Genomic DNA, 20497 nt, shown 5'->3' with positions numbered 1-20497 from the left:
CTGGAGATGAAGGGTTGGTAGAGGACTGGGCACTAGAGCAAGGACTGCTGTCTCACTATTTGATGGATCTGCAGAGGTCAAGACAACCCTACCCCGCCCTCTCCCCCGCCCACTGCCCCAGGAAGCCACAGAGAAAGGATATGTCTGAATAGACACACTGAGATAAAGAGTTTTCAAAAGTTGAAGAAAGTCTTTCAACGTTGGACAAACATGTTTCATTCGGCTAAATGCTGAACACCCTTATGCCAAGCTGACGGAGAGAAGACAAGAGGTACTGATGATTCATGAAAACATAAAAGTTCAAAAAGAGAACTTGAACTGCAGCAGCAGAGGGCGGGGCAGGTGTCCGGGGGCAGGAGGAGTTGGGATGGGCTTGGGAAGAGGCATGTTTGAAAGAGCAAAGCAGACAGCTGCGAAGCCAGCCAAAAGGACACGAAGATGGGAACATTAACAAAGATGTGTGTTTCTTTTCCTACCTAATATTCTTTGGATTTCAGACCCCCTAAGTGGAGAGGCTGAGGCAGTGCCTAGTAACCACTGTTAGATTTGGGAGTTGTTGGGGGTTTTTTTTGCTTTAATTTGCCTGTACCAGGTCTTAGTTGCGGCACATGGGCTCTTGTTCCCCGACCAGGGATCGAACCCAGGCCCCCTACATTGGAAGTGGGGAGTCCTAACCACTGGACCACCAAGGAAGTCTAGGAGTTGCTGTCTCTTGACATCTTCATTTCAACCATTCAAGATGTCCTTCCGCTCCCTGCCCTGCTCCCCGCAACCAGCCCCCCAGTAGTAGACACAATGCTACTTACTTTTTATCTTAAACATTTTTTCAATTGTGTTTTAATTTGAAAATTCATTATTTGACTTTGACACACAAACTGGAGACTGATTTGATATTTTTATGACAGCTTAAAGGTTCAAAATTGACATAAAACTTTAGTATACTTAACCAATGTAGATTTAAGATTCAGTTTCTCAGTTTCTCAAATTACTTACCCTTTTGACACTAATGCTGATTTTTGGTAGCTGTGTTTTTTCATTGTTTGTTTAAGAAGAAGTCCAATTGCCCAATAGCCACTGGAAGTGGACTGGTATAGGCCCTAGTGACTGACGTTATGGAAAAGTTCAAACACAGGAAACAGCATCTTTGACAAAGGAAAATTGAGCAAGAATGAAGATCAGTTCCATTAACTGTGTACACTGTCTGTTTCCCAGAATCTAAAACCCTACTGCATTTTCCTTGTTTCTTTTCAGTTCTTGTGCGGCCGAGGTTGTGGAGCGATCACTCAGATATGCTTTAATCTTGACAGGCTTTAGTAATAGTCTGGTATTAGATGTAGAAGACATACTTGTCAGGCAGACAAAAAGCTAGTGAACCCAAATCTCCAACTGCAAGTTCTCATCACTCGCTCTGTCTAGTCTCTGATTTGTTCTGTAGTCACTTTTCCCTGTTCCTTTAAACAGTTCATCAAGTAGAAGGATATAGACCTAAATACCTACTTTGTAGATAATTACAAAAACTTGATAGAAAATTAGTAAAGAGCTTCTTCAAAACAAAACCAAAAATAGTAGCATGTTACTGTCAGTGTTATTAGAATACTTTTTCAATATTATAAGAAGAACTTAGAATGTGAGGTAAATACTATAAAGCTCCACTGAATAAAACCCAAAGTGTATTAAGTATTATTCAATATCTAACTGGTCTCCAGTACCTATTGTATAGGGAATGTACTGAAACCTATGAAGATATATGATTATGTATCTTATCCAATTCATATTCCATTTCTGTTAAACAGGAAATATTATCTGTGGAAGATGGCACAGTGGTCCCCCAAAGACATCCACATCCTAATCCTGGGTGAAAATAAGCTACCTTACTTGGAAGAAGCAGACTTTGCAGATGATATTAAGGGTCTGGAGATAGGAAGATGAGCCTGGATTATCTAGGTGGGCCAGTGTAATCACAGAGGTCTTAGAAGAGTTAGAAGGGTCAGAGTGAGAGGAGATGTGACAGCAGAAGCAGAGGTCGGGGTCCTGTGGGGCGCCTCTTCAAGGAGATGAATTCTGCCAACGTGGGGCTATCAGCAGGAACGCGGCACCCTCCAGAAGTCGGAAAAGGCAAAGACCTGGATTCCTCCCTAGCAACTCCAGAAGGGATGCACAGCATCTATAAGATAATAAATGTGTTCAGTACGAATCCACTGTTTGTGGTACTTTGTTACAGAAGCAATGGGAAAGTAATACACAATTTTTGATTGCATGTGAGGCTACTGAATAGAGACAGCATTGACTCTAAGTGCTAAAAACTGGTCTGCTTAAAGGTCTAAACTGTTCGAGGGAGTTTTTCACTTCTTTGATGGATATAGTATCATCTACACTTCATCTGATCTTTGACTTCAAAATTAAGAACATTGGTTTCAAAGGCTCAAACACTTGCTGAAATGCTTGTCAGGACAGGATTCATTAGAACTTGCAGGACAATGTCCCTTAAAGTGCTGAAATTATGGGACTTTCTTGGTGGTCCAGTGGCTAAGACTCCCCGCTTCCAATGCAGGGGGCCCAGGTTTGATCCCTGGTCAGGGAACTAGATCCCACATAAGAGTTCACTGAATGCTACAACTAAAGATCCTGCGTGCTGCAACTTAAGACCTGACGCAGTCAAAATCAGTATTTTTTTTAAAGTGCTGGAATTAACTGTTAATAGCTTGACAGACATAGGTAAGGACACTAAGGTGGCCCCAGTGTTCACAACTGTGAGCACGGACAGGACATATAACTTCTTACAACAGGGTATGGCGAAGGTTGTAGTATGTCACTCACCTACTACGTTACTATGCATATGGTGCGTGTGTGTGTGCAAGCATATGTTTATAAATGTATCAGTTCAGTCACTCAGTCGTGTCCGACTCTTTGCGACCCCATGAATCGCAGCACGCCAGGCCTCCCTGTCCATCACCAACTCCCGGAGTTCACTGAGACTCACGTCCATCGAGTCAATGATGCCATCCAGCCATCTCATCCTACATACATATATATATCATATAATTAGTAACATGATCATGTGTGTATATACATTTATACTTATTGATACATACATATAGTATGTATATTTGCTATATAAGATGTATATATAAATATTTAGATACTTATATTGTGTGTAAATATTTATATACATATATTTATAAACAATATAAAAATATTTATATTATGTATAATTTATATATAATAGCAAATATACATACTGCATGTATGTATCACTAGGTATAATGAATACCTATTGATGAATAGATAATACACAATATACGGATATTTTGTATTAATACAGATGTATGTGTGTGCATGGGAGTGGGTGTAAAAGTCCATCTTATCAGACTGGAAAAAGACTCCTTTGCTAACTTGGGAGTTTCCTATGTCATGAGAGAGTCAGGTGTCAAGGAACTTCAGGCAGCCTTGAGAAGCCAAGAGTGGTATCCCGCTAACAGCCAGCAAGAAACTGACCTCAGTCCTACAACTTCAAGGAGATGAATTCTGCCAACAAATAACCTGAGGGGGCTTATTAGTGGTTCTTTTCCCATTTGCGTCTCTGATGGCACCGCAGCCCTAGCTAACACCTGGACTGCGGCTGGGTAAGACCCCAGCAGAAGACTCAGGCAAGCCTTTCCCCGGCCCTTGATCCACAGAAACTTTGAGGTAACAGACGGGTGTTGGTTTAGCTGCTAAATTTGTAGTAATTCGTCATGCATCACTAAAGTGAACACAGGGACCAAGCACAAGGAAGAGTTTAAAAATGCCAGTTCCTATGCCCAACCCCAAATCCACTGAATCATATCTCTGGGAGGAAGACTTGGGAACCTGGTTTTTAAACAAGTACCCCTAGGAATTCTCTGGCAGTACAGTGGTTGGGACTCAGTACTCTCAATGCTGGGGCCTTGGTTTCAATTCCTGGCTGGAGAACTAAGATCCCGCAAGCCGCATATTGCGGCAAAACAAACAAAAACCAACCAAGCAAAAAAACTGAAATCACACACACACACACACACAAAGCCAACAAAACAAAACACACACACACACAAATACTAACAAGAAACCCCCAAATACTCCAGGATGATGATGCACCTAAAGATTGGTCTAGTGGGCTGCAGCAGTGGTTCCCAAACAAAGCTGCATGTCATTATCACCGAGAAAACTTTAAAAAATTATAGCTACCAGACTTCTCTGGTAGTCCAGTGGTTAAGAATCTGCCTGCCAATGCAGGGGACATGGGTTCGATCTCCTCTGCAGGAAGATCCCACATGCTGCGGGGCAGCTGAGTCCATATGCTCCAAGCACTGAAGCCTGTGCACCCTAAAGCTGGTGTTCGGCAATAAGAGAAGCCACAGAAACGAGAAGCCCATGAACCGAAACTAGAGAGTGGTCACCACACACTGCAACTAGAGAAAGCCTGTGTGCACCAATGAAGACCCAGCACAGCCAGAAATAACAAATAATTAAGTTAATTTAAAAGTAGCTACCTCTGGAAATTCTTATTCAATAAAGTGGAGCCTGCAAATTTGTAGTTTTTAAGAGCTCTACAGGTAATTCTGACACAAGGAACCACTTGTCTCGATGTATATAAGCAGTGGAATAATTGAAAAGTGCCCAGCAAATCTTGGGATTGATTTTGTGAAATAAATTTCAAACTACTAATTTCGCTATAAAGTCAGATTTAAGATGGGACTCTAGCAGGCAGAAAATAGTCATAGAACTCTGGGTAATTAACTGAAGTCTTATAATCTATATTAAACTAAATCTTTTTGCTGAATATATAACAAAGTACAAATGCTTTCAGCACTACATTTTGTAAATTTTGAAGACTTTTAAACATAGCTCAGTCGGTAAAGAATCTGCCTGCAATGAAGGAGACCGGGGTTCAATTCCTGGGTCAGGAAGATCCCCTGGAGAAGGAAATGGCAACCCACTCCAGTATTCTTGCCTGGAAAATCCCATGGACAGAGGAGATTGGCGGGCGACAGTCCATGGGATCGCAAGAGTTGGACATGACTTAGTGACTAAACCACCACCAAACATGTCAAGGGCTTCCCTGGTGGCTCAGTGGTAAAGAATCTGCCTGCCAATGCAGGAGACTCGGGTCCAGTCCCTGGTCTGGGAAGATCCCACAAGCTAAGAAGCAACTAAGCCTGTTCGCCACAACTACTGAGCCTGTGCCCTAGAGCCCCGGAGCTACAACTACCAAGCCCACAGGCCACAACTACTGAAGCCCAAGCACCTCCATACTCCATAAGGGGAGAAGCTACTGCAGTGAGAAGCCCACGCACTGCAACTAGAGAGGAGCCCTTGCTTGTCACAACTAGAGAAAGCCCGCACAGCAAAGAAGACCCAGCATAGCCAAAAATAAATAAATAGCAAGTCAAATTTTTCATATGTGTGTGTGTGCATGTGTGTATAGAAGCGGCCGCTATTTTACTTTTTTATATTTTGACTGTACAGCCTGTGAGATCTCAGTTCCCAGACCAGGGATGGAATCTGGGCCATAGCAGTTGACAGTGATGAATCCTAACCACTAGTCAATGTACCAGGGAACTCCCTAAATTATAAATCAAAAGCATTATGACTCTGGTTGTTAAAATCTAAAACCTTAGCTGTATTTCAGTCACATAGGAATATATCTTACTGACCAAACATGAATGGGAAGTATTTTAATGTGTTGCTATATTTTGTCAAATGTAGCAAACTGATCTTTGGAATACAGTTCCTAAGTTTTAAAAAACTCCCTTTGTTTTAAAACTATATCCTAAAGGTCCTTTTAAACTAAAATGATGTGAATTTACTTTTTATGTGTTTTGCCATAGGTCTCATGTAAATATGCAGGCATTGAATGTAATATAGACTGTGGTAGCAATGAATTTAATGATGGATACAGTTTATAAATTATGCTTTTATACATTAGTTTCCTTGTGAGCTTTCAAAATGATTGCTTTTTATGTATTTTTGAAAAAGGCTTGGGGGTGGGGAGGTCAGATATAAAAATAAAACCTAAAATTTTTAAAGAGGACTTCCACTACCAGTGTAATAAAGACAGTATAAAACAACAGTAATTAAGGCACAATAATATTCGTATACAAGGACAGACAAATGGAAGAATAGGGTGTTGAGAAACAGACCCACATCTATATACGCTCTTGGTTTATAACAGAGCTGACACTGCAGTACAGTGGGAAAGGTGGTCTGGGCCAATTTAGACCACCTTGTAGAACCAAATGAATCTTGACCCACATACTCCAACATACTAAAAAAGTAATTTCAAATCGATAGTAGATAAACATGAGAATCCCAACAAAGCTTTTAGAAGAAAATATAGGCGATTATCTTCCTGACTATGATTATTTTCCTGATTTTTAAAAACTGAGATATAATTGACATCTAACATTGTACTAGTTTAGGTGAACAACATAATGATTCAATTTATTTAGATATTTAGAAATGATCATCACAATAAGTCTAGTTAGCATCTATTACTATATACTTACAATTTTTTTCTTGTCCTCAAAACTTTCAAGTACTACTGCCTTAAAACTTTCAACTACAGTATTATTAACTATAGTCACCATGCTGTTCACTACATCCCAGAACTTCTTTATTTTATAACTGGAAGTTTATACCTTTTGACCACCTTCACCCATTTCGCACACTCCCTGTGTCCCCAATAGGTAACAATTAAAAAAGAAAAAAGAAAAAAACTGGACATAAATAATAGAACCATAAGGGAAAAAATGATAAACTGGACAATGTTAAATTGAAGAACTTCTTTCTTCAAAAGACATCATCAAGAGAGTGAAAAAGCAATCTCCTGAGACAGAAAATATCACATATCCAATATGTTTCATATCCATAATATTTAGGAACTCTTACAAACTGGTAAGGAAAAAAGAAATAACGTATTGGAAAAACAGGCGGCACAATTGAACAGACGCTTCACAAAAGGATATCCAAATGCCCAGCAGACATGAAAAGATGCACAACTTATTAGTCATCAGAAAAAATGCAAATTAAACCTCAGTGCAACCCGATTTCCCCTTCACTCAGCAGGATGGCTACAATGAAGAAGACAGATAGTATCAAGAACTGGTAAGCACGTGAAGAAACAGGAACTCATACACTGCCTGTAGGAGTGTAAACTGGTAGAGGGACTTTGAAAAACTGGCGCTATATTCCACTTCTAGGAATATACTCAGCAGAAGCACTTACACATGCTCACCAAAAGACAACCATAAGAAAGCCTCAGCAGCACTATTTACAACAACCCCACGCTGGAAACAATCCGTATCCATCAATCTATGTATCCAGTAGAACGTAGAAATAAACTGGGGTCTATCCATACAGCTCAAAATTACACATCAATGAAAATAAATGAACTACCAATAAATGCATGCATGTGTACTAAGTTGCTTCCGTCATATCTGACTCTTTGCGACCCCATGGACTGTAGCCTGCCAGTCTCCTCTGTCCATGGCATTTCCCAGCCAAGAATACTGGAGTGGGTTGCCATGCCCTCCTCCAGGGGATCTTCCCGACCCAGGGATCGAACCCGCATTTCCTGCATTGGAGGCAGATTCTTCACTGCTAAGCTACCGGGGAAGCCCCACCACTAAATGCAACAAGAGTTAATCAACATATTGAGCACAAAGCATCACACACAAAAGTACAGAAGTATGACCCTAAGTTTCCAAAGTTCAAAACCAAATAAAATTATTTGTGATGTTAAAGCCAGGGTAGCAGTCACCTTTAGGTGAAAGTGATTGGAAGACATCTCCCCCAAAAGGGCATCTGGAGTGTGAGTGATGTTTCATTTATCCTGCAGTAACGCTAGGTACGCTGTACACTTAAGATCCGGGCACTTTTCTCTGTGTAGGTTGTACTTCAATTTTTATAAAAGGTTTTAAAACTAACTAGACCGTGACTTCCTCTGATGGTGGGTCATTTCTGACTCTCCGTAGCCCCTGGGTCAGCTCAATGAGTGTGTACCCAATCCTCCAGTCTCTTAGCTGCACTTGGCTGGGTGTGTGTGTTTCCGACTCTGCTCGCTGAGTACTGTCACACGATGCGCAGCCCATGGCCTAGGTTCACGAAATGACTGTGGAAGGAATCCCCCCTCATAAACCCTTACCCTTAAGTAAAGCCCTGCTCTTGCTGAAACATTGTCAAAAAGGCCATCAGAGGAGAGGCTGCGAGCAGAGAAAGAGGCGGGGAGACTGGAGGGAAAAGAATCTAGGTTCAAGACGGAAGCCACCTGACCGAGCCAGGCTGCGCAGGGTCAAGGACTCTCTGCACGAGCTTCTTGGCGACAGAGAAGGTGACAGCGCTCTCCAAGGGCGTTTTCACCCCGTTTCCGCCGTGTGAGTGCTACGGGCGGCCAGGTGAAGGGGCGGAGAGGGAATGATAGCGAATCCGGCAGAGGTGCCCCAGGGAGGGGACGGGCAAGTCCGGGAGCGGGGACCGGGGATCGGCCGCTAACTGGGTCAGACGCGGGCCTAAGGAGGGTCTCCACTGCCCGCGGGGGTCCTGCCGGCCCCGCCCCCTGCTCTCCCCGCCCATCGCGGCCCGTGGGGCTCCGAGCGCTCACCTGCTCCTGGGTGCGCCGGGCGCAGCCTTGGTGCGACCAGTGCGGGGCGCGGGCTCCGGCCCGAGGCCGTCCGCCCGTCCGGGGGAAGTGCCTTCGGCTGCCCGCTGCCCCGGAAGCGCGGAGGCGCCAGGCCCCGCGGCCCCTCCTCCGCCCGCCGCTCCCGCGCGCGGAGCCGGGCCTGAGGGGACGCCCTGCCCGCCGGCGGCCAAGTCCTCCGCGTCCGCGTCCTCGGGCCCACGGGGAGGATCGCGGGCATCCGCGCAGCCACTGAGCCGGCGTGAGCTTAGCGAGGTCTTTCCTCCCGAGTTCCCCGAAACCAGCAGCGGAACTTGCAGGCTCGGGGCTGTTCTCTGTCAAACAAGGAAAGTACCTTTGATTCACTCATTTAAGTCCTCTCAACACCCTACCAGCTGAGCCACAAGGGAAGCCCAAGAATACTGGAGTGGGTAGCCTATCACTTTTCCAGCGGATCTTCCCGACCCAGGAATGGAACCGGGGTTTCCGACCCAGAAATCGAACCGGGGTCTCTTGCATTGCAGGCGGATTCTTCACCAACTGAACTATCAGGGAAGCCCCAACACCCGGCCAGGGAAGCGTTTATACCTTCTTTTTTCTTTTCAGGCAAGTGAGGAAAATGATGCCAGACTTTTCCAAAGGCCAGGCACAGTCGGGTCGGTGGTAACAGCGGAGAGGCAGGCAACCCCCCAGGGCGACCGGGCCTGCCACGCTCCCCTGAAGTTCACGTTCAAGCCCAAGTACACGGCTGGGCACTGCCCTGCAGGCACTAAAGCCAGGTCTAGTGAGATGGGCAAACGGTGGCGGTGGCGAGTGCTGGGTTAAACAGTGAAGGGACATCTCTTTGGGATGTTGATGGACGTGTGAAGCAGCGGCGGGGGATATAGGGAGTGACATTTTCTGAGCTTGTTTCCCTCTGGAGGGAATGTCAGTATCTTCCTGAGCAGTGTTCCTTGGCATGTCCGTGTGGGAAACCCTCCTACTGCTGTGCACCTGAAATGCTGGAGGGTGGAGGTGGTTGAATAGGGCCAAGGTGGAGGAGACTCTTGAGAGTCCCTTGGACTGCAAGGAGATCAAAGCAGTCAATCTTAAAGGAAATCAGTCCTGAATATTAGTTGGAAGGACTGATGCTGAAGCTGAAGCTCCAATGCTTTGGCCACCTGATGCAAAGAACTGACCCTGATGCTGGGAAAGATTGAAGGCAGGAGGAGAAGGGAATGACAGAGGATGAGAGAGTTAGATAGCATCACTGACTCAATGGACATGAGTTTGAGCAGATTCTGGGAGACTGAAGGACAGGGAAGCCTAGGGTCTGCAGTCCATGGGGTCGCAACGAGTCTGACACAACTGAGCAACAAGGAAGAACATGCATGACCTCTCTTTCAATCTGACTTTCTACTTTTCTCAGCAGCCAGCCAAAAGGACTTAGTAGGAATCCTGGGAGGCAGTGTGCTGTAAGGTGGTCCAGAGGGGCTCTGGTGTGAGATGCTGGGGTTCACATCCAGGGCTCATCACCTGCTGGAGGTGAGACCTTGGGAACGTGCTGGGCCTGTCTAGGTTCACTTTCCTCATGGAGATTATGGTGTCTGGTTCCCAGTGTTGTGGGGAGTAGATGAGAGATGAGATTAAGCCTGTCAGCCAGCTCCCCCAGGGCCCACGTGTGCAGGAAGGGTTCCTTTTACTCTGCATGGAGTGTTTACCTCTGCTTTCCCTGCCACCCATGGGTCCCCTTCTCCCAGGGTGTCCTCCCTTTTCCCATCTCCACTCTTCAAACACCACCACTTCTGGCAAGGGTCATTTTTGCAGCTTGTGCAGGAAAACATGTCTTAACCTGCCCTTTCCACCCCCTTACCCCCAATACATCCTAGTACCTTGTTATTTGAACCTTGTGTTCAAGCAGCTAACCTCTGTTAGACTGAAAAGTCCCTGGGGCCAGGGATGGATCCGCTTCCAGCAGGAGCAGAGAGAGGAGCTCAGGCAAACACACTGAGAGCCAAGGATAGGCTAGTCACACTTGGTATTGGGGCAGAGGTGAAAGCTAGGGGACTGTGTCCCTCACAAAGGGAAGACAGACAATTGCAGGCTAATTGCAGTCCTGTAGCCTAAATAACAGAGAAGGCGATGGCACCCCACTCCAGTACTCTTGCCTGGAAAATCCCATGGATGGAGGAGCCTAGTAGGCTGCAGTCCATGGGTCGCGAAGAGTAGGACACGACTAAGCGACTTCACTTTCACTTTTCACTTTCACGTATTGGAGAAGGAAATGGCAACCCACTCCAGCGTTCTTGCCTGGAGAATCCCAGGGACTGGGGAGCCTGGTGGGCTGCCGTCTATGGGGTCGCACAGAGTCGGACACGACTGAAGTGACTTAGCAGCAGCAGCCTAAATAAAGCCCCACAGGAGTGCAGACGGTTATTGTTGGTCAGCCGCTCAGTCATGTCTGACTCTTTGCGACCCCATGGACCACAACAAACTCTGGAAAATTCTTAAAGAGATGGGAATACCAGACCACCTGACCTGCCTCTTGAGAAATCTGTATGCAGGACAGGAAGTAACAGTTAGAACTGGACATGGAACAACAGACTGGTTCCAAATAGGGAAAGGAGTATGTCAAGGCTGTATATTGTCACCCTGTTTATTTAACTTATATGCAGAGTACATCATGAGAAACACTGGCCTGGAGGAAGCACAAGCTGGAATCAAGATTGCCGGGAAAAATATCAATAACCTCAGACATGCAGATGACACCACCCTTATGGAAGAAAGCAAAGAGGAACCAAAGAGCCTCTTGATGAAAGAGGAGAGTGAAAAAGTTGGCTTGAGGCTCAACATGCAGAAAACTAAGATCATGGCATCCAGTCCCATCACTTCATGGCAAATAGATGGGAAAACAGTGGAAACAGTGGCAGACTTTATTTTTGGGGGCTCCAAAATCACTGCAAATGGTGACTGAAGCCATGAAATTAAAAGACGCTTGCTCCTTGGAAGAAAAGTTATGACCAACCTAGACAGCATATTAAAAAGCAGAGACATTACTTTGCCAACAAAGGTCCGTCTAGTCAAAGCTATGGTTTTTCCAGTAGTCATGTATGGATGTGAAAGTTGGACTATAAAGAAAACTGAGTGCCAAACAATTGATGCTTTTGAACTGTGGTGTTAGAGAAGACTCTTGAGGGTCCCTTGGACTGCAAGGAGATCCAACCAGTCCATTCTAAAGGAGATCAGCCCTGAATATTCATTGGAAGGACTGATGCTGAAGCTCCAATACTTTGGCCACCTGATGGGAAGAACTGACTCATTGGAAAAGACCCTGATGCTGGGAAAGATTGAAGGCAGGAGGAGAAGGGGATGACAGAGGATGAGATGGTTGGATGGCATCACCAACTCGATGGACATGAGTTTGAGTGAACTCTGGGAGTTGGCAATGGACAGGGAGGCCTGGCGTGCTAGTCCATGGGGTCGCAGGGAGTGGGACGTGACTAAGCGACTGTACTGAATTGAAATAGACTGTAGCCCGCCAGGGTACTGTCCATGGGATTTCCCAGGTGCCATTTCCTCCAGTGGATCTTCCCAACCCAAGGATCAAACCCGTCTCTTATGTCTCCTGCATTGCAGGTGGATTCTTTACCATCTGAGCCACAGAGGTTTCATTCCTGCCTTCCTAACAAGTGCAGCATTTGCGGTCCTGGAGGAAGTAGCTGCTGGAGGAGGAGCCAGATGAAGGCCTTTTTCCTCCAACCGTAGGTGGGGGTGTCTGTACAGAAGGAAGGGTGAGTGGATACTGGACACTGAAGGAGGCAGCCTCATAGGGTTAACACAGATACTGGGTTCAGCTTGCCCCATCCCTGCCCCCTGCCCCTGGCAACTTCCTTCCTGTGTTTCAGCGAGAGTTTGTTGCATTCATTCCGCGTTCAGGTGCCTCTTCCTCTTCTGCTCACTTGATAAGTCCTGGCGCTTACCTACCCTCTACTCAGGGGTTCCACTGGCCACCCCGCCACCCCCGGCCCCCGGCAGCACAACTGCCCTCTCCTCCCTCCCTCTCCCAACGGATGATCTGGGAGGGCCACCGACTAGGGTGCTGTTTCAAAAGCGACTGCCATTAGGTGAAAAGACGAAGGGACAGAGGACTGCTAAAAGGAAAGAGTTAATCACATTTATTGATCAATAAGGAGGATAAACAGAAAAGTCAACAGACCTAGGCCAAGCTGCCCCAGGTTGCTTCTGGTCTGGGCTCTGCTGAGAGAGGCAGAGGCAGTCTCTCTGGTTTGGTACCAGGAAGGAGCCAGTCCTGGGTCCTGATGCTCAGGGCCCCTGAGGTGTTCTGTCCTGCTGGGCTACTGGTGGGAGGCATCAACCTGGGCCGTGATCAGTCCTGGGGTCCCGCCCCATCGTTCTCCATTAGCATGGGCCTGGGCCCATATGGGGCAGGGCGCCCTGGAAGAGAGGCGGGTGGAGGAGACCCTGGCTTGGTGCTGGGGAGGCCCAAGCTGTGAGGAGGTATGAGCATGGCCAGGATCAGAGCCCAGGGTGACACAGTGGGTGGTGGGCCTGTGAGGCACTCCCGAGCTCAGAGGATACAGTGTTCCTGGGCCTTCTCTCCAAAGTAAAAGCGGCTGAAGAGGAAGGGGCTCAGGTTGATGGTCTGGAAGTGGCCCTCCAGCACCATCTCGGCCACAGCCCGCCCCACGGCGGGGGCCTGCTGGAGCCCGTGGCCACTGAAGCCCGTTGCAAAGTACATGTTGATGACAAGGGGGTGGGGGCCCACCACGCCGTTCTGGTCAAAGGTGTTGTAGTCATAATAGCCAGCCCAGGCACTCCGGACCTGCGGGAGCACGAGATATGGGGCTCCTGGGAGGGCTGCCCATGCACCCTACCTCACTCCCAGTACCCTCTACCACCTCTGAGCAGGCCCACGGAATAGTCCTCAGCCATTGTGAAGTGGAGGCCCCTGTTGTGTGGGGTGGGTGGCAGGCTCTGGGAGCAGGCCCAGAGGCTCCAGGGTCATCTGTCTCAGTCCAGTTACCTTTAGAGTCTCAAAGGCTGGTACCCTCTGGGCCAAACGGGGCCACACCTTCTCCTGGAAGAAGTCGTAGTCCACTTCCAGGTTCCCTGGGTCTGGTTCCTCCTCCTGGTAGGGAGAGGTGGGGACAGGGCTGACGTTGTCCAGGACAAGGGCAGATCCAGACGTCACCGACCTCTTTAGTTGGTCCCCTTGGTGGGCAGGGGCTGGGGGGGAAGAGACCCCAGTTCAAAGCCAGAGGGGACTGTGACATCAGTTCCCGCGTGGGGCCCTCCAAGGAAGCCTGACTCCTGAGTGACACCCGCTCTCCGTCTCTTCGCCAGCACCCTGACCGCACGGAGCTTACCTCTGTGGGGCTACAGCTGCCCAGGTAGTTGTTGCCTAATCCTTCCCGGCGGAAATAGGCTCCACTGGAGTCTGCGACGAGCGGTGCCTCCAGGCCTGGTCCCTGGGGGCAGTGCCACAGGTACACATACCTGCCGTGACCAGCAGCGTGAGAAGTGGCGAGAACAGTGACCCCCACCCCGACCCTCGTGTAACCACCCCCTGAAGAGCCCTGGAGGAGTCACCTTTTCCTCGGCTCCACGGGCAGCTTAGTGCCCTGCATGGTACCCGGCGGCCCGTTCCCAACACCAGCCAGCTCTGCTATTTGGCCAGACCAGGCCCCCGCTGCATTGACCACTATGGCACACTCCACAGGCTGGAACTCCTGGCTGTGGTCCATCTTCACCTGCGGACCCCAGCCTCGGTTTACCCACACGGGAAGCGGGTAGAAGACGATCAAAAGGACAGGCATGTGTAAAACAGCCGGCGAGTGGGAAGGGACTATGTAACACAGGCAGCCCAGCCTGGCATTTTGTGACATCAGAGGAGTGGGATGGGAGGGGGGAGGGAGGATCAAGAAAGCAGGGATATAAAGAATTATGACTGATTCGCGTTGTTGTATGCAGAAACCAACACAATATGGTAAAGCAATTTTCCTCTATAACTAAAACAATTTAAACAAAATGCATAAACACAAGGACAGTCATGACTTTCCTCACTATGCACTTTGCTAAGGGAGGCCCCTAGGCTGAGAACTTACATGGACCTCATGGATCCTTTTCAAAGTCAACTGCTCCCCGCTGGCAGTCTCCATGTGGCTGGAGGAAGAGATGAAACCTGCAGAAAAAGGGAAGAAGGTAAGTCCTTGAGGGCTTGAAGAGGAAGGAAATGGAGCTTCCACGGTTCCCTAAGGACAGAGAGCTGGAGGCTAGGAGCTGTCCCACAGGCATCGAAGCCAAAAGGGACAGGGCAGCCAGGACGAACTTGGCCACACAGGACAGGATGGTGCCGGAACTTCAAGCAGCTCACGAGTCATGGAAAAATCTGCTTAGGAGCTGGAGGTGGGATGCTCAGGACCAGACCCGGGGAGAAGCCCCCACTCCCCTTGCTCAGCCTGTGTGTGCAGGCGAGACCCGGTGTGGGCTGGCCTCCCCGCCGCCAGAGGACATAAGCCACGGGCACCGGGCCTCAGACTCACGCGTCACCTCTCCTTGGCAGAAAAGGACCCCCATGGACTGTAACTTTCGCCGAAGCCCCTGGAGCAGACACCAGGGGTCAAACCAACCCTCGTTCTCCAGCCCTGTGAGGAGAAAGAAGACTCGTGAAGGGGGCCTAGGACCTTCCTCTCCTGTTGTCTTTCCCACACCCTTTGACTCCTCTTCAGGGCTCGTAAGCTGGGGAATGTCACACTGATCGACTGCACCAGAGCTGGATCCTATGAAAGGACAGAGCTGGCCTGGCCCGGGGCAGGTCCTGCTGGCCAGGAGGGAGGAGCTGTCCCTCCTGGGACAAGTTCCTCCTTGACTTGGCTGCAGGGCGCGGAGACCTCTCACCCTGAGGCGCCCCTCAACCTCTGACCCCCTCTCCAAGTAAGGCTCACCGTATGATGCCAAAGCCACTCCCTCTGTGTTGATCCAGGGAAACTTTTTCTGAAGCTGCTCCGGAGACATCAGACAGACTTTGGCTCCTTCCTGCCTGGAGGAATGCGTGGGTCTGCGCATGTGTGCTCAGTGAGCATGTGTATGGGGGGCGGGGGAGGAGGGAGAGAAGGGGGACCTGGCTCCACAGTCAGCTCACCCATGCCACTCTTCCTTGCTGCCTGGTCAAAAGTCCAGCCTCTGCCCTCCCTTTCCACTCTGACAGCCTAGACTCCCTTTGGCCACACCAAGCCCCCTGCCCCCCGCCAACTGTTCCCTGTGCTTTCACAACAGGGAGGGTCACTCTGTTCTGCTCAGGGGGCCCTTCCCGTCCACCTTCCAGTACAGTCCTGCTCACAACACAACTGTCCCCTCTGCAACCCTGATGCCCAAAGGCAGCATCACAGGTGCCCAAAGGACACACGAGCCCGATGAGGCAGTCTGGTTCGAATCCTGGTGCCACCACCTACTAGCTCTGGGTGCCTCAGGTTCCCCACGTGGGAAATGGGGATGTTCTGACAACTAAATGCGTTAATGTCTGTGATGCATTTAGGATGTGACTTGACGTCACTAGTCACAGTCATAGAGCCATCTGGTGAAGATGCCTGCTCTTGACTGGCTGGTCATGAGACCCCACAGCCTTTGACACGAGCCCTCCATAAAGCCTACGAGTTCTACTTTCTGGCTGTTAGAGAAAACACTTGTGGATTCGTGGGACTTGGTAGAAGGGATGTGTCCTGGGGGGTTCTCATTGCCTGGGAATTTAGGAACCACTGTGACAGCGACTGTCCGTGTCTGGATACAGCACTTAGCACGGGACAAGGAGGTCTGCCCATGTCCATCCTTCTGACAGACTGAGCTCCTAGGGCCTGTCTCATCAGCTCTGTCACCCTGGCCTCTAAAGTGAGTCAGAGGGTGCTGAGATGCAGCGCGGAGGCCGCGCCAGGCGCCCACCTCTGCATTTTCACGTTGCGTTCCATGATCGCAGCCCCCTCCTCAGAAGCCAGAAGGAGGTAACCGGAGGGGTTGAACTGGAGGTCTAGGGGAGGGTCATCGACCACCGCCAGGTACTCCTGTGTGCAAAGAAAAGCTCGTCCAGGAAACTGACTTCAAGAACGGAGGCAGTGGGACTTCCCGGGTGTCCAAAGGCTAAGACTCTGAGCTCCCAGTGCAGCGGGTCCAGGTTCAATCCCTGGTCACGGAACCAGATTCCACATGCCACATCTAGACATCCCACAAGCTGTAACTAGAGATCCTGCATGATGCAACAAAGATCAAAGATTCTGCATACTGCAACTAAGACCCAGTGCAGCCAAATACATAAATATTAAAAAAAAAAAAAAAGGGAGAGGGAGCTTTTCTGGCTTTCTTACCACAACCCTCAGCTCAGTGCCCTAACCCAGAGAAAAGCCCCCTCCAGGCACTGCCACTGGGAAGAAAACTGGTGTTTCCAACTCCTAGCTGCCCTGTCTCCCCTGCCAGCAGGACTGCCCCCCTCTCTGGGCTAAAGGAGGGGTCGCCACCCCCACCCCCCCCAATCTCACATTGATGTTCCGTAGAAATTCGGCCGAAAAGAGGGAGAGCTGGACGTTCTGAGGCAATGAGAACTGCTGGCGAATCCCGCCCACGGAGAGCACGGTGGAGGCCCGGGCATACTGCGGAGATGAGAGAAGGTGAGGCGGGCCCTGTCCCATGTGAGAAGAATACTGTCGTGGAGGGTGAGAGTCACATGTCCAAAGTTGAAGGGGCGTCCTACCCTCAGGTTTTATAATCTAAGAGGAGCTGAAGTGAACAAACCCAAATGAAGGCAGTGAGAACAATGGTCATTAAAATCCTTATTAGGATAGGTACAGAGCAGAGGATCAGTCATCAAAGGGCAGGACACCCTCATACAAAGTTACAAAATGGTAATGACCCTGAAGTCCAAGGCTGGAGACTGACTTTTGGTTCTGCTAACTGGAAAACAGAAGGACATGGCCAATGGAGCAAGACCTGTGACTAGCCAGCAGTGGTAAACAGGAACAATTAAAACACAAAAACCTCAGAAGCAATGAAGCCTGCAAGGGGTTTGTAATAACTGCGCTGATTACAGCTGGAATGCAGGCCAGACCTCTGCAATCTCAAAACACACAACAATTGTGAAATTTGCTTTCAAAAGCAAAAACCTTACTGTCAAGGTCACTAGTTTGAGGAAGAACCTGGGGCTGTTTCACAAGGGCCAAAGTCCTGTCCCTTCAGAGATTTCAGCCTTTCTTCTCCTCCCCTGCCCCTGACTCTGAGTTGCCAGACTCTGCCCCACCTCAGACCTCACCGTGTGGTCCCGCTCCACCACCAGCACCCGAATGGCACCTTGCTGCTTCTCCAACCTCTTCAGCCAGTAGGCCACAGACAGGCCAAGCACCCCACCCCCCACAATCACCACATCTGAGCGTTCGGGGGGCAGGTGGCTGGTGTCATACAGTGGGTTCCAAGCCCCGCCAGGGAAGATGGACTGGATCTTCTTCTTGATCTCCGACACCTTTCCATCCCAGTCTGTGGGATGCAGTTATGATCAGAGAGGGCCATGCATCTCCTTTCCAAGAGGCGGGGTGGGGTGTGTGTATATCGTGGTCAGAAGATGGGCACAGGAAAAGGTGGGCTAAACTGACACTGAGTTTTTAGTCCTCACAAGGTCAGCTGGCACCCAGCAGCATTCCACAGCTTTGCCTCATGGTCTCTGTGCCCAAGTCGCACTTCCTTTGAGTGCATTATACTAGCTCTGCAAGATTCAGCTTCCTAAAGTGAACACTCTCTACTCTCTCCCTAGGCCAGGGGACTTACACATTTCTCTCCTGGGCTTCTGGACGAATAAGTCCTGGCACATCTAGAGCCACAGGGCCCTCAGAAGCATGGACCTCTGAGTGGCACCTTCTCCTGGATATTCATCACCACCAGCAAATCTACACGCACATCCTGCCTGTTATCAAGTTCTTATGGCTTTGCCTCTTAAATCTCTCTCCAATCTGTCCCCCTTTTTTTCCCCATCTCTACCACCACTGCCCTGGACCAAACCACGATGATGTCTTTCCCACGAAGGCTGTTAAGAGCTCCCATTTCCACTCATTCCCCTCTTGTCCTACCCCCCAACTTCTTTCCTATATCACAGCTTTGTTGTTGTTGTTCAATAGCTAAGCCATGTCCGACTCTTTGCAACCCCGTGGACTGAAGCACGCCAGGCCTCCCTGTCCATCACCAACTCCCACAGGATGCTCAAACTCATATCCACTGAGTCGGTGATGCTATCCAACCATCTAATCCTGTTGCCCCCTTTGGCTCCTGCCTTCAATCTTTCCCAGCATCAGGGTCTTTTCCAATGAGTCTATCACAGCTAGAATGACCTCTTCTGAACATTAATCTAATCAAACACTCTTTTGCTTAGAACCTTCCATGGCATTCCATCACTCTAAGGACAAAGGTTCAAAATCTTTCACGTGGCCTGTGAGACACTGCCCAATCTAGCTCTTGTTCACCTTGTCTTCCCAGAACTCTCCAACCTCACCCCTTCATTTCTGCCACAGAGGACTTACACAGGTGTTCTCTCTGCTTTGAAACTCTGCGCCCACTTCTTTGCCCAGTTAAGAATCCTTGGTTCCTTTTGATCTCAGCTCGGTTATCATTTTCTCAGGAATGCCTTTCCTGACCTCCCCTAGACTATGCCAAGTAATCCTGTTATTATCTCATAGCTATCTCATAGCTCAGTGAACTGTTCTTCTGCAACATGCAGCACACTTGCAACTTTGAACTCATCTGTGATTGCTTCATACTGCGCTATGTCTATCTTCTCCACCAAATCTCCAGCCTAGCACATCCTAAGTGCTCAATAAATGCCTTGAATACATGAATCTTTTTGTCTTTCACACCAAGCTCATAAATCTCCAAGTCTCCTGTCACTGCCTCCAGTCCCAAGTTCAAACTCTTCTCAGCATTCGAGTCTTTCTTTGATCTGGACTTAACCTTACCCATAATTTCATACTACTACTCAACTCTCTATCCGATGGCCTTTGCTAATTCCTTGCACGAAAACGATACTTCTCTAACCTTTGCTCAGTTCTCCAGAACCTGGAGCTCACACTTTCCTTGAGCCAGTAAACACCATCTTTCAAGGCTGATCTCAGTTTCCAGCCGTTCCATGTATGGCTACCAACACTACCTACTGGCAGTGCAGGACATCGTCCTAGTTGGCTTCTCTTCAGTTTTCAACTGGTCTACGAAGCCTTCCCTCTCCAGCTACACCTCAGACACCTCCAGGACGTGTATCGAATCCTCTCTCTTCTTTCCTCCTCACGGCCACAAAACAGCATCCTGCTTGCAAGCACGACTTCATTAATTTCTGTGCAACCAAAGAATCAGCCCGGCTGCAATTTTGGTGGCAAACTCAGGCATAGAATCATCTGGGATATGTCACCTGAGAAAGGCAACTCTGGGATCCATACCCCTGTCCAGGCTCTACAAGCTCCGGCAGGCAAGGTTACCCCCTACTCCGAGGGACCCACTGTCTTCCCAGCGTGGGCTGGGATTCTGAGTCCTGAAGGTCACAAGGCTGGAGACTGGGGACACCCCAGAACCACGATACCCTCCGCTGCCCTCAACTTTACCCAGAGTAGAGCCTCTTCTGTATGTGCCTAGCCCCCGTCCGGAGAGGCACGGGCCCAGGCGGAGCCGCAGCGCCCTCCGAAGCATGGCCCTGCTGTTGCTGGCCGCTAGGAGAGCAGCACCCTACCCGGGTACAGTCCCAGCCTGCAGTCACTACTACGCGACGCCAGTCGTTCATTCGAGCACTCCCATTGCCAGCGACGCCACGGGGTCCTGCCCCCCCCCCCCCCTATAGGCGGTCGGTCCCTCCCA

At 49.2% G+C, this 20497-nt stretch overlaps 2 protein-coding genes, 2 long non-coding RNA genes and 1 other non-coding gene across 13 annotated transcripts in view; 2 read left to right on the top strand and 3 right to left on the bottom strand.

The window, feature by feature from the left end:
• The window catches only part of LOC138986243 (uncharacterized), a 13307-nt gene extending 11377 nt beyond the window's left edge, over positions 1–1930 (top strand). The window contains exon 3 of the long non-coding RNA XR_011463101.1: positions 1794–1930. This is a non-coding gene — a long non-coding RNA (uncharacterized lncRNA). The remainder of the gene's footprint in view (positions 1–1793) is intronic.
• Positions 1–8755, bottom strand: part of TIRAP (TIR domain containing adaptor protein) — an 18137-nt gene extending 9382 nt beyond the window's left edge. The window contains exon 1 of one of the 2 annotated variants that reach the window (XM_070365176.1): positions 8618–8755. The gene's annotated coding sequence lies outside the window, so the exon portion shown is untranslated. Of the gene's footprint in view, positions 1–993; positions 1143–8617 lie in introns of those variants that run through there. The other variant, XM_070365175.1, reaches the window with a different exon arrangement.
• TRNAG-UCC (transfer RNA glycine (anticodon UCC)) lies at positions 620–692 on the bottom strand. The gene has a single exon. It is a non-coding gene; the product is annotated as a tRNA-Gly (tRNA).
• Positions 6118–14101, top strand: LOC138986244 (uncharacterized). 4 transcript variants are annotated; one of them, XR_011463104.1, is made up of 3 exons: positions 6118–8390; positions 9239–10156; positions 11287–12631. It is a non-coding gene; the product is annotated as an uncharacterized lncRNA (long non-coding RNA). The 4 variants fall into 4 exon arrangements; XR_011463105.1 differs by having other exon boundaries at positions 9157–10156; XR_011463102.1 differs by lacking the exon at positions 6118–8390 and adding an exon at positions 13976–14101 and having other exon boundaries at positions 8965–10156; positions 11287–12402.
• On the bottom strand, positions 12772–20497 carry FOXRED1 (FAD dependent oxidoreductase domain containing 1). Of its 5 annotated transcripts, none has more exons than XM_070365169.1 (11): positions 20248–20465; positions 17925–18145; positions 17158–17268; positions 16568–16686; positions 15577–15671; positions 15175–15276; positions 14737–14813; positions 14223–14382; positions 13999–14132; positions 13656–13760; positions 12772–13454 (listed from the first exon to the last, which is right to left on the bottom strand). In XM_070365169.1, exons 1-11 carry the CDS (start codon positions 20330–20332, stop codon positions 13200–13202), a joined length of 1464 nt encoding a protein of 487 aa, XP_070221270.1. In that variant the 5' UTR covers positions 20333–20465; the 3' UTR covers positions 12772–13199. The 5 variants fall into 5 exon arrangements, with proteins under 5 accessions (XP_070221270.1, XP_005892332.1, XP_070221271.1 ...); XM_005892270.3 differs by having other exon boundaries at positions 13999–14128; positions 14222–14382; positions 20248–20464; XM_070365170.1 differs by lacking the exon at positions 17925–18145 and having other exon boundaries at positions 20373–20497.

Source organism: Bos mutus, chromosome 29, assembly GCF_027580195.1.
Source record: "Bos mutus isolate GX-2022 chromosome 29, NWIPB_WYAK_1.1, whole genome shotgun sequence".
NCBI classification, from domain to species: Eukaryota; Metazoa; Chordata; class Mammalia; order Artiodactyla; family Bovidae; genus Bos; species Bos mutus.
The sequence above is the reverse complement of the archived record's forward strand: the minus strand, read 5'-3'. Positions and strand labels throughout refer to the sequence as shown.

Bases quoted from the DNA above. Each gene is read 5' to 3' on its own strand.
- FOXRED1 (XM_070365169.1), bottom strand. From the start codon at position 20,332: ATGCTTCGGAGGGCGCTGCGGCTCCGCCTGGGCCCGTGCCTCTCCGGA. The intron at 15,672-16,567 runs GTGGGCGCCTGG...GCATTCCTCCAG, and splicing joins CGCAACGTGAAAATGCAGAG to GCAGGAAGGAGCCAAAGTCT. The intron at 13,761-13,998 runs GTAAGCTCCGTG...TCTCCCTACCAG, and splicing joins GCAGCTGTAGCCCCACAGAG to GAGGAGGAACCAGACCCAGG.